We start from the raw sequence: 17,244 nt of genomic DNA, 5'->3' as shown, positions 1-17,244 counted from the left end.
TAGGGCACTCACTCACTGTGCAGGTGGCTGGGCTTGGGTGTGAACCCAGTCAGGTGGACTTGAAGGGCGGGCAAAGGGTCCCACTGCCACCCCACCTCTAACCCAGACATCTGGCTCATGGATGTCTCCTCTGAAGGTTTTCCGGGTGCTCCTAAGGTGCTTGGGCAGAGGCTTCCTCATCAGCCTCCTTCCCTAAGCCACGGGAAGTGGAATAATTGTGTCCAAAACTGCTTTGCAGCTGGCACAAGAGATTACTTATGCGGAGTTATTTTAATCGTCAGATAGTCTTTAAGAATTCTCAGGAGAGGTTGCCTTTCTTGATCTTTTTAACCCCTTCTTCTTTATAGTCAGAAAATTCTTCCCTCGTCCTCAAAGGACACGGAGAGCAGTGTCTTATGATCGTGGCTCCTTGAAGAAGCTACTTCTCCCTTCCAGGTGTATGTAAGGGGGCAGATGAGCTGTTTCTAGATATGCTCTTGCCCTTTGGAAAATACATTTGTCCAGGGAATGCCAGTTTTCAAGACACGAACTGCAGGTTTCTCTAATTTATTTTGCAATAGCTGTAGTCGATGCAATCACTATATGTAAGCAACCATGTGTATATTCGAATGAGGTTGTCCCAGAATGAGCCCCTGCCAAGGTCTTACCAACGGTCCTCTCCTTGCCTTCCAGTTTTACGGGAGCCCTATACAGTCCGTGTGGAGGACCAGAAAACCATGAGAGGCAATGTTGCGGTCTTCAAGTGCATTATCCCCTCCTCGGTGGAGGCGTACGTCACCGTGGTCTCATGGGAGAAAGACACCGTGGTACTCATCTCAGGTAGGCTGGGCGTGTCCGGGGCGCAGGGCGCCAGGCTCACCTTCTCCGTGCTCGCTTCAGGTCTTGAATTGGGTCTCTGGCTATGTGTCCATCATAGCTAAGAATCGGCCTACATCTGATTGATGCTGTGTGATGATTGTGTGACATCACTGCTTTATATCGGTTTCCCGACTCGATGCAGACATTCCTCAGTGAATTGACTGGTGGATGGGTAGAAATGAGTTACTGTGCGTACCACCGTCATGTTATTCTCTGAGGCAATCTTGGCTTATATCTGCTGCTGAAAATAGGGCAGTATGGTCATCGCGTCTGGGAGAGTCATCAGTAATGTGCTTAGGACTGATAGCCTCCAACGATAATCTGGAAAACAGAAGCTCTGGTTTCGAATGTTGTGACCCTTTCAAATGCCTTGAGAGTTATGTGATGTCTCTGACCTCTTTATTGAAGATTCTACTCAGAATATATATTCAGCACTGATATATATATATATATATATATATACATATATATATATGTATATATATGAAATATATAACATAGTATTATATATATGTATAATTTATTATATTAAATATTTATTATTGAAATTTTAATTTATTTAATTAACTCTTTTAATTTATTATTTATTTTAATTTATTACTTAAAAATTTTATATATATATATATATATATATATATATCTCACATACATAATTTATTGGTTTTTTTCCGGAACCTGGAAGTGACATGACTGAAATTTTAGCTTCTAAGAGGTGCTAGTTCTTTTCTCATGGTTTTTAAGTAGATTTCTTGCCCCCTTGCTGCTTAGCTAGAAAGGCCCTATGGGCGGTACCCACGTTTCCTGTTTTGCTCGTTTTTGGAGACTAAGTGACTGTGGACTGGTCTTGGAGAAGAGCGATGATGAGTACCAAGTCAGCTAAAGCTGATTAAAATGCTTGCTTTCCTCTGTATGTCTGTGTGGATGCGTGTCCACATGGGCACACACACGTCTTATGCAACTCTTGAATACCGTCAAAATTTTGCCTGTTTACAGAGATCGGAAATTAGAACTCAGTTCTCATGGTGACCTAGCATTTATGCTTCTGAGCTTTTTGGTTTTCTAGACAGTATAGGTTACTATTCAGGGACCATTACAAAAAAAAAAAAAACCAGACAAACCACAAAACCATCAGAAAGTCCAAACCAAAAATTAAATCTTTGGTCTTTAAAGTACGTCCAGTAAACTGTCACGTAATTGATGTTTTCAGATTTTCTTAACACGTTCAGCTCAGACTCCCTCTAACTTCAGTGAACATTAAATGTCTAAACCACCACGATTTAACTTAAAGTATTGAAAACATAGTAGGCTTAATGACTGAAATATGATTACACGTAGTCAGAATGGACTCACCCGTGCACTTTTATTTGTTGTGGTGTTTTTTAAAAAAAATTATTTATTTGTGTTAAGCAATCCCTGTACCCAACGTGGAGCTCCAGCTCAGGGCCCCAAGATGAAGGGTCACACGTGCTCCCGCTGGAGCCAGACAGGCGCCCCCTCTTTGTTGTGTTTGGTGAAGGGTCTTACTGGCTTCTGTTTAGAGGTCATTTTAGTTTCTGAATGGCAGATGGAGAGATTTGATGACAAGTCCATCTGGCTGAGCCCAAGGCCAGAGTGGAAGGGCATTCACATGCACATATTGAGGGCCGGTGGGCTCACTGAGGGGGACAATGCAGGACGGTACTTGCTGTCTCTCACACTCAGGGGCCTGGGCTGAGGGAGGTGCGACCGTCATAGAACAGCCATGGGACAACTTCTGGGGTTTGCCGTGGAGGGGGAGGGAACAGGGGAGGATTACAAATGGATTTTTACTTGAGGAGACATATGTCATTTCTGTGAATATTTGATTGGCCAAAGCCAGTCACATGACCTGTCTGACTTGAGTGAGACGTGCCCAGGAGAGAACGACTGGAGATCTGAGTGGGAGATAGAAATAATCTACCAAGGTGTTATATACCTGTTGATATAGACATCTATATCGATAGGTATGTTTTATATGTTTGTAATACAGGTTATATATTAATATTTATCAATTTATTATTAAATATATTAATATTGTATATTAAATAATTATATGTTATATATAAATTATATACCATATATAATTATATGTGAAATGAAATATATTTAAAATATATTAATATTTGTTAATTTATTATTACATACATAACATTAATAAATATTAATAATACAGGTTATACATTAAAAATGTAATGTGTACATTCTTATGTTTCCTAGGCATCTTTTTTTTTTTTAACGTTGATTCATTTTTGAGAGACAGAGAGAGACAGAACATGAGCAGGGGAAGGGGCAGAGAGAGAGGGAGACACAGAATCGGAAGCAGGCTCCAGGCTCTGAGCTGTCAGCACAGAGCCCGACGCGGGGCTCGAACCCACGGACCGTGAGATCATGACCTGAGCTGAAGTTGGGCACTCAACCGACTGAGCCACCCGGGCACCCCCCTTGGCATCTTTAATTAGCGGTTTACCTATGCAGATTTCATCTTTTTGCAATCTATGTGAATAGACTTGTTTTCTTCAAACATGAACCTAATTAAATTAAAGGAATTTTATATCTGGCAAGCGGGAGAGGGTGCTGATATGCAAACCCAAAGCTGGTGTCTTCCTAACAGGAACTGATGACACTCTCGTCTCCTCAGTCACACCTTAGAGCTTTATCCTTTGGCAAAATTTTGAAAACAATGTGTACCATGGATAAGCACTTGGCCTTTTTTTTTTTTCCCACAAAAGTATCCACAAAAACCAATATAGTATAGGCTTTTATCTCATCAAGGAATACTTCAGTAGCAAGTTTTTGTTGGTTTATAAGCTAGCCATTTCATCAAACACGACGTATTCCCAAGATACTCAGTGTGGTTCCCATGGCGTGTGTGTGTGTGTGTGTGTGTGTGTGTGTGTGTGTACATTTGTATACAGAGAAAGAGATGGGGAGACAAAGACACAGAAACAGAGAGACTGAGACATGCACAGAAAGAGAGTGAGTTAGAGCTGTTTTCATTCTCAAGGAGTTTAACCTGAGAACAGGGCCCCGATGCAGCGTTATGACCTGTAAATAGGAAGTCCGGAAGTTAACCTTGTAATGTAACTGGTGCACCTGCTCCCAGTGCCTGGCCCCCACCCAGTGAGGCTGTCAAAAATGCCCAGGGAAGGAAGTCACGAAGCCACTGGAGATGACAAAATGGTTAAAAGCATTGGGGATCTTAATCAATAAACGGGTTTTGGGTGATTTTGGTGGAGAAGGATTACATTTCTTGCTGGTGGCCAGGTCCCCGCATGAGGCAGGGCACAGGTAACCACACGTAGGAGGCAGGGAGGCTCAGAGGCTGAGCCTGGGGCCTCCCTCCTCCGGGCAGCAGTGGGGGCAGCCTCACACAGCACCGGGGCTCACACAGTCCCAGGGACCCAGGGGCTTTTCTGAGTGAACTCTCAGCTCCAGCAAAGGCATCCCAGATCGTGTGCACGGTAGATGGTCTGCAAAATGTTAATTTGTCTGTGATTTGTAAATAAACCGATAACCCTGGTGGTCCCTTGCTGATCTGGTTTAGGTTTGGTGGTTGGCAGGGGCGGTCACCCGCCTCAGTCTTCCCGGGATTCCGAGACAGCCCAGCCTACGGTGAGTCTGGCTGGGAAATTTGTCCCAGGGGACATGCCTCCTCCGTACACGTCGCTTCCTTTGGTGGAAGAAGGCAGTGAGCCAAATCCGCCGTGAAAAGGAGCCTGTGTGCATGTCTGCCTCAGCGGGTAGAGTGGGAAGAGAAGACCGACTGTGGGCCGATCCCAGAAAGCCGGAGCTCCCGCAGGTCACTGAGGGCCTGGCCGCTGTCCCCGCGTGTGCACATGGTGCTAGTGAAAGGAAGCTGCCTGTTCTCCAGGTCCCTGCTGTCCTCCTGCCGCTCTGTGGGTGCCACCACTCAGCCTCTCGAGTCCAGAGCACCCCGGGGAGAGGCCAGAGCGCCAGGCCTGCTCCTGGTCCGTGAGTGTCAGGCTTAGGCACACGTTCTAGGCCAGGGGTGTTTGGAAATCCAGGCTGAGGTAAGTGGGTGTCTGTCGCCTAGGAAATCCTTCCAGTGAAAAACATATTTAAATATTTGTGTGTTCCTATAAAAAGAAAGGGCACGTCTTCCTAGTTTTTGCTCTTTAGTTTGGTTGAGCAGATCGGTGACTGGGCTATGTTCTTCCAGGGGTGAGGGGCACCGGTCATGTCTGTCTGGGTTTCGGCGTGAGCTGCATGGTCTCATTAGCTTACTGCACATAAAGTCATCATTGATTTTTTCTGGGGGAGGTTTCAGGTGGCCTGACTCTAGACTCAGGCATCAAGCAGTGCCTCTCTGGCAGATGAGGTCGTTAGATCACCCCTAGTACGAGCATAAATGAGTGCATTTATTCTAAATGATCTTTGGAAAGAATCGTCCAGTGGTCTTGTTATGGACTACATGTTCATGTCCCCTTAAAGTTCATGAGTTGAGGTCCCAGCCTCCAGTGTGATGGTATTTGGAGGTGGATGGAGCCTTTGGAGAAAATTAGAGTTAGAGGGGGTCGTGGGAGTGGGGCCCCCGTGATGGGATTTGTGTCCCTAAAAGAAGAGACACCAGAGCCCCCCCTCTCCACCAGAGGAGGGCAGTGAGCAGGTGGCCGTCTGTATCCCAGAGGAGGGCTCTTAACAGAACTTGACTGTTCAGGCAGCCCGAACTTGGACTTCCAGCCTCCCAAACTGTGAGAGATAAAAGACTGGTGTTTAAGCCCCCCACTCTATGGCCTTTATTTTTTAATTTGTTTTTTTTTCTTGTTTATTTATTTTGAGAGAGAGAGAGTGAGTGCATACATGTGCAAATGGGGGAAGGGCAGAGAGAGAGAGAGAGAGAGAGGGGGTGGGGGGGAATCCCAAGCAGGCTCTGAGCTGGCAGTCTAGAGCCCGATGCAGGATTTGAACTCACAAGCTTTGAGATCATGACCTGAGCTGAAACCCAAGAGCTGGACACTTAACTGGCTGAGCCACCCAGGTGCCCCGTGGTATTTTTTTTAATAGCAGCCGAAGCTGAAAAGACAGGCTGAGAAGTAAGAGCCCCAAAACTCCCCCCGGGGAAGGAGGGGCACATAATGTCTGATGTTGCTGTGCTCTCTGCTTTGCTGTCTCCCTGGGCTGTCACCCGGCCACAGGATAGCACTTGGTTGACCTTCACTCTCGTACTCTGGCAGATGGATGATAGGAACCGGGGAACGTGTGGTGGGAGGGCATCTCAGGGACAGGCACACCCTGTGCATCTAGTGTCCTCCGTTAACCCCATGGATCCCGATGGGGCGCCTTCTTACCTAACGAAAATGAGCCCGGAAGAACAAGAGCGATGATGTCCATACTCATTTTCGAACATCCTTATCACCTCCTCTGAGTGCAGACGAGAGCCTTTTAAATATCAGAATATTAATATGGCCCAATGAAAACATAGTCGGGTGGATGGCGGTGTGCCTGGGGAGGTACGGCTGATGTGGAGATAGGGAAGACGCCGTCCCGGCAAAGAACAATATCGGCGATTTTATATTTGGGTTTCACTCAGTGGCCCGTTGTGAGTTTCTTCCCGATTAGGGAGGCTGGTGACGAGCGAGCCCAGTATTCTGTGTCTGTTTCCTCTGATAAAATTCTGAGAGTCTCACTGGGGGTTTAGCTACATTAACATCAAAGACACAGCCCAAGGGTAACCGGATTTGGAAAATGGAAAAAGTGAACATTTTACTATTCCCAGAGATCTGCCTCCCTCTTTAGCACTGGCCCAATTTTCCGTTAGGATATTTCCCATCTGAACACCTCTATTACTGATGACTCAAGGAGAATTTTATCTCCGAGGATCAATGAGTTCAAGTCCACGGGTGATTATCTTTTTCCTGTATTTTGGGTAAAAGTGAACAATTTTCTGCCCACATTAAATATCAAAGCCCCAGCACTTGACATGAAACACTCACTGTAGTTTACGAATGCTGTGTTTGGGTCTGGTTGCCGTAGATAAGGCAGGATCTGGGCTTGAAGACCCCCCCCCCCCCCCCCCCCGCTCCATGGAGATGACTTCTGCTCCCAGGAGCTGCGGGTAGAGGTTACGGTGCTGTGTGTGGGGTGAGCTTGGTGACAGGCAAAGAGGTAGACACCACAGGAACACGTACCTTCGGCGTTTCTGCCTGGGGAGGTGTGGAAGGTTTCACCAAAGAGGTGGCCATTTGAGAAAATGGTGGTTTGCATCTTAGGGTGAGGAAAGCAGTTGCATCATAGGTAGAGTGACCCCAGTTAGGCCGGGTTTTTCAAGTTTCAGCAAACTTAAACTAAGAGAAGATTTGAGGTGCCCTGTTCCCTTTTGGAGTTGGGGGCATAGCTGCTGGGGGCAGGGAGGGCTGTGATGTGGCTGGTTGTCTCTGTATTTGTGCCCCCCCACCCCGGCTATAAGAGAGTCCACGTTCCCACCTTCGAAGGCACTTATAGTTTAATTTTACTGCTGGTCGCTGGGCATTTTCAAGGCAATCTCTGCAAAGCTGCTCAGGTTGCCATGGTGATAAGACCCAGTTCTGCCCTCAAGGTGCTTATGAGTAAAGGGAATGAGATCAGCATCAAAATGATTTCAGGGACCTAAATCACCCATCGTCACCTGAAAGCCCCGTCTTTGATTCTAAAAGTACTAGGATGTTGCAGGAACAAAAAGAAGCATTAATTTAACATTCACTGAAAAAGACATTTTTAGGACCAAATGGAAGCTGTTAAAGGGACATTTTCCTTTCTTTCTTCTTTACTTCCACCCATCCCTCTGTCTGTCTGTCCATCCTTCTGTCTGTCTATCTGTCTATCTATCTATCCATCCATCCATCCATCCATCCTTCTGTCTGTGTATTCATCCATCCATCTATTCATCTGTCCATCTATCATTTATCTGTCTATCTATCTATCTATCTATCTATCTATCTAATCTATCTAGATTCTAGATTTCTGGCAAGTCAGAGCCTCATTAAAAACACTGGAAATGATTCTTAGCACAGGAGGGATTCAGCAGACTAGAATTGGAAAGGTGGAGACATGTTGTATTTTCACTGCACCGTGTTTTGGGAGAGTAGGACAACTAAAAACTGGGCAGGTGCACAGGAAGCGGTGAGGTACCTGGTCTCATTCCTTTTTAAAGCCATTAATTGGTTACGCTTCTGCCATGTAAGTCTATTCTCACAAAGTAAGTTTTTGCATGTTATTCCACTGCCACCTGAAAGTGATTCTCAACAGGGCTGTTTACAACACAGAGCAAACTCCACCTGACTCTGGGAATGACAGGTAAGTTAGATGAGGTGCTCGAGTCTGCCATTCCAGAAAGAACCCACCAGTGGGATCCTGAAAGAGCCAGAGTAAACAGAAGGTCTACTAAGTGTGAGCCTTCAGAGAGACGACACATTCCTCATTCTCAAAATTAGAAATTGTATTGAAGATTATAGCTTCAAGCAAACAAAAAAAATACATTTTTGACTTTTGAACTTCTGAGACAAGTAGACACATGGCTAAAGACTTGTTAACATAATATTTAAAAAATATTTATATTGGAGTATAAAAAATATTTATACTGGAGCATCTCAGTGTGTGTGTGTGTGTGTGTGTGTGTGTGTGTGTGTGTAGAAAACACACCTTCTGCCATGAAGGTATTGGGTCAGCCTAACATGCCCCTTGGTTTCCTACCAAGGATCACCAGAGGAATATGGCCTCACCGCTGTGATGTATTACAGCGAGAGGGTGCAGAGTGAGACCAGCAAAGGGAAAAGGTGCGTGGGGACAGGTCTGGAGGAAACCAGGCAAAAGCTTCCAGCACTTTTCTCCTCATGGAATCGTATAGGACACACTTAATCCCGGCAGCAGGGACTAATGACAGCAAATGTAAAATACTGTCTCCCGAGCACTTTAGAGATGCATTAGAGGTTCATTGTCCAAGGATTTTCCTGGAGGCTGGTCATGTGGGCACCCTCTGACTGGCATGTCCCAAAATTCCAGACTCCCGGAAGGAGAGCAGGTGTTCTGGTGTTCAGTAAACCATATTGTTTGTATAGTTTAGGCACAGGAAGGTGGTGGGGACTCTCCTGAAATTCCAGTTCCTAGACATCGGCCAAGAGGCAGTCTCACAAGCAGGCTTGTCTAATGAAAGCAGCTCTAGACGTTCCACGTTGACTCCTTTCTGTCCAGGGCTGTTTTCTCAGAGATGGCGGCTCAGTCCACTCAATCACGTTCTGAATGTGCCCAGCATCAAATGGGCAGGTTCAAAAAGCAGGTTCCAGGCTCTGAGCTGTCAGCACAGAGCCCCATGCGGGACTTAAACTCATGAACCACAAGATCACGACCTGAGCCATCCAGGCGCCCCTGCTCAGTCCATAGTTTAAAGGTTTTATCACCTCATATCCATATTGCCGCCGTCTTTAGGCAGATGTCACCCCAGTTTTTTAAATATCCCCAAACACATTGACCCAGATTTTCCCCTTGCCTCCACCTAAATGTAAACGTAGTTTCATTTTGTCCTCTGCTAACAGGGGCCTTCTGCCTGCTCTCTCTATGATGTTGGGTTCTTTCTAGAGAGGAGAAACAGATGGTCAGCCAAGTCAGTCAGTTCTAATTTGGACCCAAGTGCATTTTCTTCTGGTCTTTTGTTCATCTGTGAGATTTTATTTCAGGAACACTGAAGAGAACAACAGGATCATTTGCAAAATAATATCAGGCAGTGATGGCAATAATACGGTCATCGTTATCATCAAGCTAAAATCAGATGTCATGAATCGAAATATGTTGAGGCAGTGCGCCATTCTGTAAGAAAACAGGATTCGCAATTTATAGATGTAATTTTTGACTCAGAATAAGAGATCAGGGTGAATTCAAGGTCAGGACCTGAGTTAAGTGTAGATTACATTGTATGCAGCTTTTGGTGCTTCTTCCTGTGCGCTAGGTTAACCCAAGGGCAGGAAAGTCCCTCCCTAGGTGGTTTGGTGGCGGGAACTCCAGAAAGCCGCCGGGCAGAGTCACAAGGCCTGTCAGCCCTTTGTGACTTCGCTTCTGGGCAGATGAGACAGGACAGCACATCTCCCAGCAGCCTAGACTCCCTCTTTCCTCAGTAACCCCATGACCAGTAGAATCCCCAGTCAAGATGGTTGCCACCATTTTATTTTCTCTTCTCCAGCCTTGGGAGAAGCCAGAGGCCGGGTACCCTGACCATTTGCGCCAGTCAGTTTTCACTGGCCCTTCATCGTTTCCCAAGATTTGGGGGTATTTCTGTTGATTGCTTGTACGTTATGGACAGTGGGTTTCCCAAGCTTCTCCTCGGGAGTCTGAAAATTTCCACTCCTAGCCCCTCACGGATCTGTTCTCCAGTCCTCAAGAGGTAGTCACTTTCTACTTCTGGATCCTGAGCCCTGCTCCTCCTCCCTCAAACGTTGTCTTCGTGCTTCCTGTCACAGGAAGACACAGACAGACACAGACTCTCCTGTCCACTCTGATCCCCCACGTGTGCTGCTGTCAGGACGCCTCTTGCTTGTCTCGGACCTTCTCCTCTGGCACCTCTGCCATCACCTCTTTGGTGATTATCATATTTCTTTTTTTTTTTTTATTTTTTTTTTATTAAAATTTTTTTTATTTTTATTTTATTTATTTTTGAGAGAGAGACAGAGTGTGAGCAGGGGAGGAGCAGAGAGAGAGGGAGACACAGAATCTGAAGCAGGCTCCAGACCCCGACATGGGGCTCGAACTCACGAACCGTGAGATCACGACCCGAGCCGAAGTCGGATGCTCAACCGACTGAGCCACCCAGGCACCCCTGATTATCATATTTCTTACGACACCGATGCTCAGCGGTTATCGCAACTTTCATGTTACTGTTTCCATTCATACTTTTTTTCCCCTCTTGGAAAGCTTATTGAAAGGAGAGTCTGAACCCCCTACTCTTCCTAATCTCGTGTGGTCTGGGCTCTGCCACTTGCATGGTACTGAAACTTAACATTTTCAAGGTCACCCACGACTTCTAGTATCACGTGCCAAGGGCAAGTTCTGACTTCCTTGAAGAATCTGTGCCCTTGACCTTCTTCCTCCATTGGTTGCCCTCCTTTGGTTGGCGAACTACCGTACCCTGTCCTGATTGACTGCGTCCATATTTCTACATTATCTCTTTCCTTATCTTTTCTTCCTTGCTCAGAAGTGTAAATAGACCCCCGAAGTCAGTCTTCACGCCCTCTCCTTTCAATCTCCACTTTCTTTACTGGTCATTTCATTTCTTTCCCAGGGCTTCATCCACCACGTCTGTGTAGATGACCCTAACCTTGGAACTGTCTTCTCTCCTGGGCTTGCTTATTCCCCACTGTCTGCTCCCCTCCTGCCACCTCTAACAGAGCGTAACTAAAGCAGAATTGAGTATTTCTTCCAACCAGTAATTCATTTTGCCTTTGAATTACTTTCTTTTCTTTTCTTTTTTTTCCAGATTGTACCTATTAGACTCCAAAGTATCACAAACTAGGTGATAAACAACACACATTAAAATAACAGAAATGTGTTCTATCACAACTCTAGAGACTGGAAATACAGGGTCAAAATGTCAGCAGGGCTGTGCCCTCTCTGAAGGCTCTGGGGAACAATCCATTCTGCGCATTTCGCCCAGCTTCTGGTAGCCGAGGTGGTCCTTTGGGTTCTTCACCTTATAGATGCATCACTACAATCTCTGCCTCTCTTGTCACAGGGCCTCTGTCCTGTGCGTGTGCCTCTGTGTCCCTTCTCTTCTTATAAGGACACCAGTCAGATTGGATTAAGGGCCCACCCTCTTCCAGGATGATCTCATCTTAACTAATTACATTTACGATGACCCGATTTCCAAATAAGGTCGTATTTTGAGGTTCCAGGAAGGACATGACTTTTGGAAGGAGGCTCTTCAGCCCAGTACACGAACAAATCCTTCTGATTCCTTTTGACCCTCTCTCACACCTATTTTCCATCTTTTTCTCTCCTGCTTGACAACTGACGGATGTACATTAAATGAGATCCTTAAATGAAAATAACTTGGAAAGGAAGGAAACCACAAGCAGAGAGTTTCAGGGACGAGTATCCACACCTGAGGGAGTGTTCCTGTGCTGGCCTCTTTGCCCTGCCCAGCCGTGCTCGAATGCCAGCTGGTAGCCACACCATCAGCTGTATGTGGCCCGCCCTGGTGTCAGACTGGGCCGGGGGCCAGGATGGGGACAGAATCAAGATGTTCCAGAGCCAAGACACCAGGGACTGTAGGCAAACTGCTTGATTCGTATTTTCAGATCATGCTGTGGACTGAAAGGTGCCCCCACGCTCAGCAGCCCTAACCCCTTATAGGGTTTCTAGTTACCAAATAAGGTTAAATGAGTTCCTAAAGGTTGGGCTCTCATTCAGCAGGACTGTGGCCTTATGAAAAGAGGGAGGAAGACGTGTGACCACACAGTGAGAAGCAAAGAGAGCTCTCACCAGACACTGATCATGCTGGCACCCCAATCTCTGACTTCCAGGCTCCAGAACTGTGAGAAGTACATTCCTGTTGTGTAAGGCCCTCAGTCTATGGGATTTCATTACGGCAGTCTGAGCTAATACAGATAATGCGCATATCAACTCACTTTCTCAGTCTGGTTCTGCAACTTCTGAATGTCACGTGTCACCTTGCTCCCTACCCAGCTTTCTTTGTTGTACAGACACATGAGTAAATAACGTATATGAAGCAGTCTGATGATAAAATGAGCTCTCACCCTTTTGATGAATGATTCTATTTTCAGGTGTGGTGTTTTCTCTTGTGGGGGGGGGGGAGAAATTTAAAGTCCAGGCTTCCCTCCTCTAAGGGGAAAGGGGGACATTTATGACTGGAAAAATGAATGATAAATTTCCCAAGTGACTAGTCATCTGAAAACTTATACGCAATATAAAATGTCCCATGCGAGTGAAATCATATGGTATTTGTTGTATGCCTGAAACCAGCATAACATTTTGTGTCAACTAAAATAAAAAAATTGAAAAAAAATTTCCTCCCAAAGAACCCCAGATTCAAAAGTCAGTCCCCAAGTAACTGTATTCTTGTTGGGTAAGCAATCATTTAGGATTGAAACATCTACAACTAAGCCTGGTTTGCATTGACTGTGCTGTGTCTATGTGTGGGGAACTGATGGGAATATTTACAGAATGTTTTAGTCTGTTTAGTTTCTGGAAATAGAGTGATGATGCACACTATTGAGTGTCCAGAATTGGGCTTTTCAAAGAACTGAAGATCTCCAGTGCATGTTGCTCTGCGTGAGCACAGTCAAGATGTTCTCTGTAGAGAAGCTAATAAGCAAGTACAGTAAAGAAGCAGATATAGACTGTTTTCAAAATCTCTGGTTGGGTCACATGCTCTTCCAGGAAAGGTTTCAGGCTACTGTTCACCTTTCGCTTTGCCAACAGTCTGCGTGAGGTCTTGGATTTGAACTTAGAGAGATCTGGCTTTGGGTCCTAACTTCATAGCTGTGAGGGATTTAAGTTAATTACTTCTCTGTGGAATTGGACTCAGTGTTTTTCTAAATATTAGAGATGCCAGGGATGTGCTCCATGAGTTATAGATACCTGACCAATTCTTGGTCTCTAGCTGTGCATTTGTCTTTTTAGTCTAAAGGCAAGAGGGTTGACCCTCAAGCTGATGTCTAGGTCCATGTTCCCAACCCATCATAGACCACACTGTGACCTTGGGCTAATCATATAACTTTCCTGTGCCTCAGTTTCCTCGATTGTAGAATGACAGCAACAATAATAAGTACATCAGAAGATTGTTGTAATGATGAAATGAGTGAATATGCGTAAAGTAGAAATTACAGAAATAGAAATAATTCTATTTAAGAAGAGTTACTAAAATGCCAGGGGTGCTGAATGATGAAATCCTGTAATGTCAACATTAAGGTGCTAGAATGCTACTGAACTAATCTGTTGTATTTTATCAAAGTAAACACACTTCCTTTATTAAATGTTTACTATTTTTTTTCTTTTAGAGAGAGACAGAAAGTGCGAGCAGTGGGGGGAGGGGCAGAGGGCGAGAGCAAGAATCTTAAGCAGACTCCAGGCTCCGTGTGGAGCCTGACGTGGGCTCAGTCCCACGACACTGGGATCATGAGCTGAGCCAAAATCGAGAGTCAGACCCTCAATCACTGAGCCACCCAGGCGCCCCAAATGCTTACTTTTCTTAAACAGAGATCAGATGATGTGAAATGAGCAATACATTAGAAAAAAGGCTCTTACTTTTTGCCTTACCCCGGAGGTAAATCAGAAGACATGTTTGAAGGGGCGTCTGGGTGGCTTAGTCGGTTGAGCGTCCGACTTCGGCTCAGGTCACGATCTCACGGTTCGTGAGTTCGAGCCCTGCGTTGGGCTCTGTGCTCACAGCTCAGAGCCTGGAGCCTGCTTCTGCTTCTGTGTCTCCCTCTCTCTCTGCCCCTAACCCACTCGCATTCTGTCTCTGTCTCTCTCAAAAAATAAACAAACATTAAAAAATTTTTTTAAGATAAAAAGAAGACATGTTTGAGAGGAAGTTTGAAGTTACATCAAAGCACTTGCAACACTTTTGGGTCAGTAAGTAACTGACAATGTATGTTAGGTTCTATAGAACAGCTCCAACTGTCCCCGTAGGTGGTGTCAGCAGCCCCCACTTCCCAGGTGAGAACACTGAGGCACACAGTCCTTGATGCTCTCACCCAGGGTCTCCCCTTGCAATTTTTCCTTTCTAGAAAGTAGAGATTCTGCCTTCTGAGAAGTCTTCCGGTTTTTTTACAGCACCCAAGTGTGTAAGCGTCGACAAAAATTGTCACTTGAATGACAAACAACTTGTAACAGCTGTAACTTGAGCGTAGGGACTTACTTAAATAAGAAAAACATTTTCAAATATGGTATGATTCTGGATAGTTGACACATCTAGGACATTTCATGTGGTTTGGGGACAATATGCTTAATGTTTTTTGAAACAGTATCCTGCAACTAAAAAAAAAATCCAAATAGAGGAAATTGCCTCGGATAAAAATAATTTTCTTAATTTCAATTTTATTTAAAATCATCCCTTCCCACTGGCCCCCAGTATAACATTAGGATGCCTGGCAGACCATAGTAGCTTGATTGGTATTTATTGAACGAATGTTGAATGAGCAAATGCTCCATCGAAATTGTGGTATTTTCTTTCAAATTAGTCGTAATGCTTTAAGAAGTGTTTTACTTTCCTGTATATTTTTCCTACTACTCTGAAGCACAGTTTCACATCAACTTGTCCTTCCGTGCAAAGTGTCTGGGCCGGCCAAATCCCAGGCAACATGCGCTCTCACAGCCGACTTTTCACCAAATGATGCTGTTGTAAGGGAAACAGATAGTCCAGGATCCTCAGTATTTATTAGTCCCAAAGCAAAAGCGATCGCCCGTTAGTTTCACGAAATGATTTTATCTTTATAACCCCACAGTTTTATGCTGTGACGTTTGTTAAAATACGGCACTAATGGACAATGGAGACCCTTACACGCCAAGACCTCTAGAGGCATTTTAGAACATTTGTGAAGGCACCAGGCCCACAGTCAAGCCATTCTTCCTCACATCCTTACTCATTTCTCTAAAGGGAGGCACGCACATGTGCACACACACATGCACACACGCAGACACACGTGTGCGCATGCACATATACACACACACACAGACACCTTCAGTAAACACAGCCACCTCATCCGTATGGCTTTTGCATGTGGGGATGCTTGTTTCAAACATGGATCAGCGTGCTTCACCAATTTATGACGCTGTGTCTGAGAACGATAGATTTCTGTGTAGCGGACGGTCAGAGTAGCTTCCTGATGCAGACAGTGGAGCCCAGGAAGGGTCCCCTGGCAGGGAATGGCGGCTGCCTCACTGGCGGGCTCCCCCGTGTGCATTGGGGTGAGGGTGGGGATATTGCCTAGAGCATCAGTCCTCTCTGTCACAGGATCAGATGTCGTGTTGGAAAATTATTTCATGGGGGAAGGAGGAGTCACCTGGGCTCTGGATGGCAAAGTGGGGGCTCAAACCTGGGATTTTTTTTTTTTTTTGGTGTGGTTGTTTTACACTAGTAACTTAAAGATCTTCTGTTAATTTCATTTAAGTACTTACTGTACGTAAGGCATTGTTTTTAAAGTTGCCGTTTGGAATGATGTGACCTGCGTAAGAGGCACACAGGCAAGAGAGAGGTACCTGCTCAGGATTTATTTCAAGTCAGTGTGTTTGCTGTAGTAAAGGTGTTGGCCTCGCCAGCACGTTTTTGGAACTGTTGATTGAAAAACAGTTCATGGAAAACTGTGAATTTTACATTTCTGAGGGGTGCTTGGGTGGCTCTCAGCCGGTTGAGCATCTAGCTCTTGATTTTGGCTGAGGTCATGGTCCCAGGGTCCTGGGATCCAGCCCCGCATCAGGCTCTTTGCTGAGTGTGGAGCCTGCTTGAGATTCTCATTCTCTCTCTCTCTCTCCCTCCCCCCCCCCCCCCCCCGCTCCTCTCCCCTGCTCACATGTTCTGTCTCTCAATTAACGGGTGGTTGGTTGGGCGTCCAACTTCAGCTCAGGTCATGATCTCGCAGTTCGTGGGTTCGGGCCCTATGTCGGGCTCTGTGCTGACAGCTCAGAGCCTGGAGCCTGCTTCGGATTCTGTGTCTCCTCTCTCTGTTCCTCCCCTGCTCACGCTCTGTCTCTGTCTCTCTCTCTCTCAAAAATAAATAACGATTAAAAAAAATTAAAAAAATTTAAATTCTGAGTTTCTGAGTTTTGTTTCAATATGCAATATTTAAAATGCATTTTGATGCAAACAAGATGTTATATATCTGGGGATGTGGGTAGTTTCTAAACTCTAAATATATTCCTTTAGAGGTAGAAATGTTCTTAGCTGAACGTTTCTAGACTTTTTTGGATCAGGACCAGCTGAGGAAGTAATGCGAACTATACAACAGTGGATCCCCAGGAAACACATACGCACCCAAACCCGCACGAATTCTAGGCTTTTTGTGCTTTGCTTCATTCAACCTTGCAACTCCTCTACACCCTCAGCTACCCTCACCCAGACTAACCGGGTGTTCATCCAGGTGACGCCTCCTGATAGGTATGTTGAGTAGTGCTTTTTTTTTTCTTTTTTTAGCGACGTTTGACCTTGAAATCTTAAGCCTCATCCTTTTTCTGCTCTCTTATTTGCCCTCGTTCCTTCAGCTCCCTCGGTTAGGCGTACATTTCCTCTGCTTCTGTGCCCATCGCCTTGTACCAGTGGTTTTCAGTACAATAGTTCTTGTACTGGGAAAAGGGAGAGGCTTTTATAAAAAGGCTTCATCAAGTCATTTTCAAACTACAGATGATTAGGAAATAAAGGCCATACTG

The 17,244-nt window shown here is 45.3% G+C and overlaps 1 protein-coding gene across 1 annotated transcript in view; it reads left to right on the top strand.

Annotated features, from left to right (window-relative positions):
* The window catches only part of DSCAM (DS cell adhesion molecule), a 632,639-nt gene that overhangs the window by 17,061 nt on the left and 598,334 nt on the right, over positions 1-17,244 (top strand). The window contains exon 3 of the mRNA XM_047874074.1: positions 673-819. Within this exon, the coding sequence (XP_047730030.1) occupies positions 673-819 (147 nt within the window). The remainder of the gene's footprint in view (positions 1-672; positions 820-17,244) is intronic.

This window comes from Prionailurus viverrinus, chromosome C2 (genome assembly GCF_022837055.1).
Source record: "Prionailurus viverrinus isolate Anna chromosome C2, UM_Priviv_1.0, whole genome shotgun sequence".
NCBI classification, from domain to species: domain Eukaryota; kingdom Metazoa; phylum Chordata; class Mammalia; order Carnivora; family Felidae; genus Prionailurus; species Prionailurus viverrinus.
Note: the sequence above shows the minus strand (reverse complement) of the source record. Positions and strands in the feature narration are given on the sequence as shown.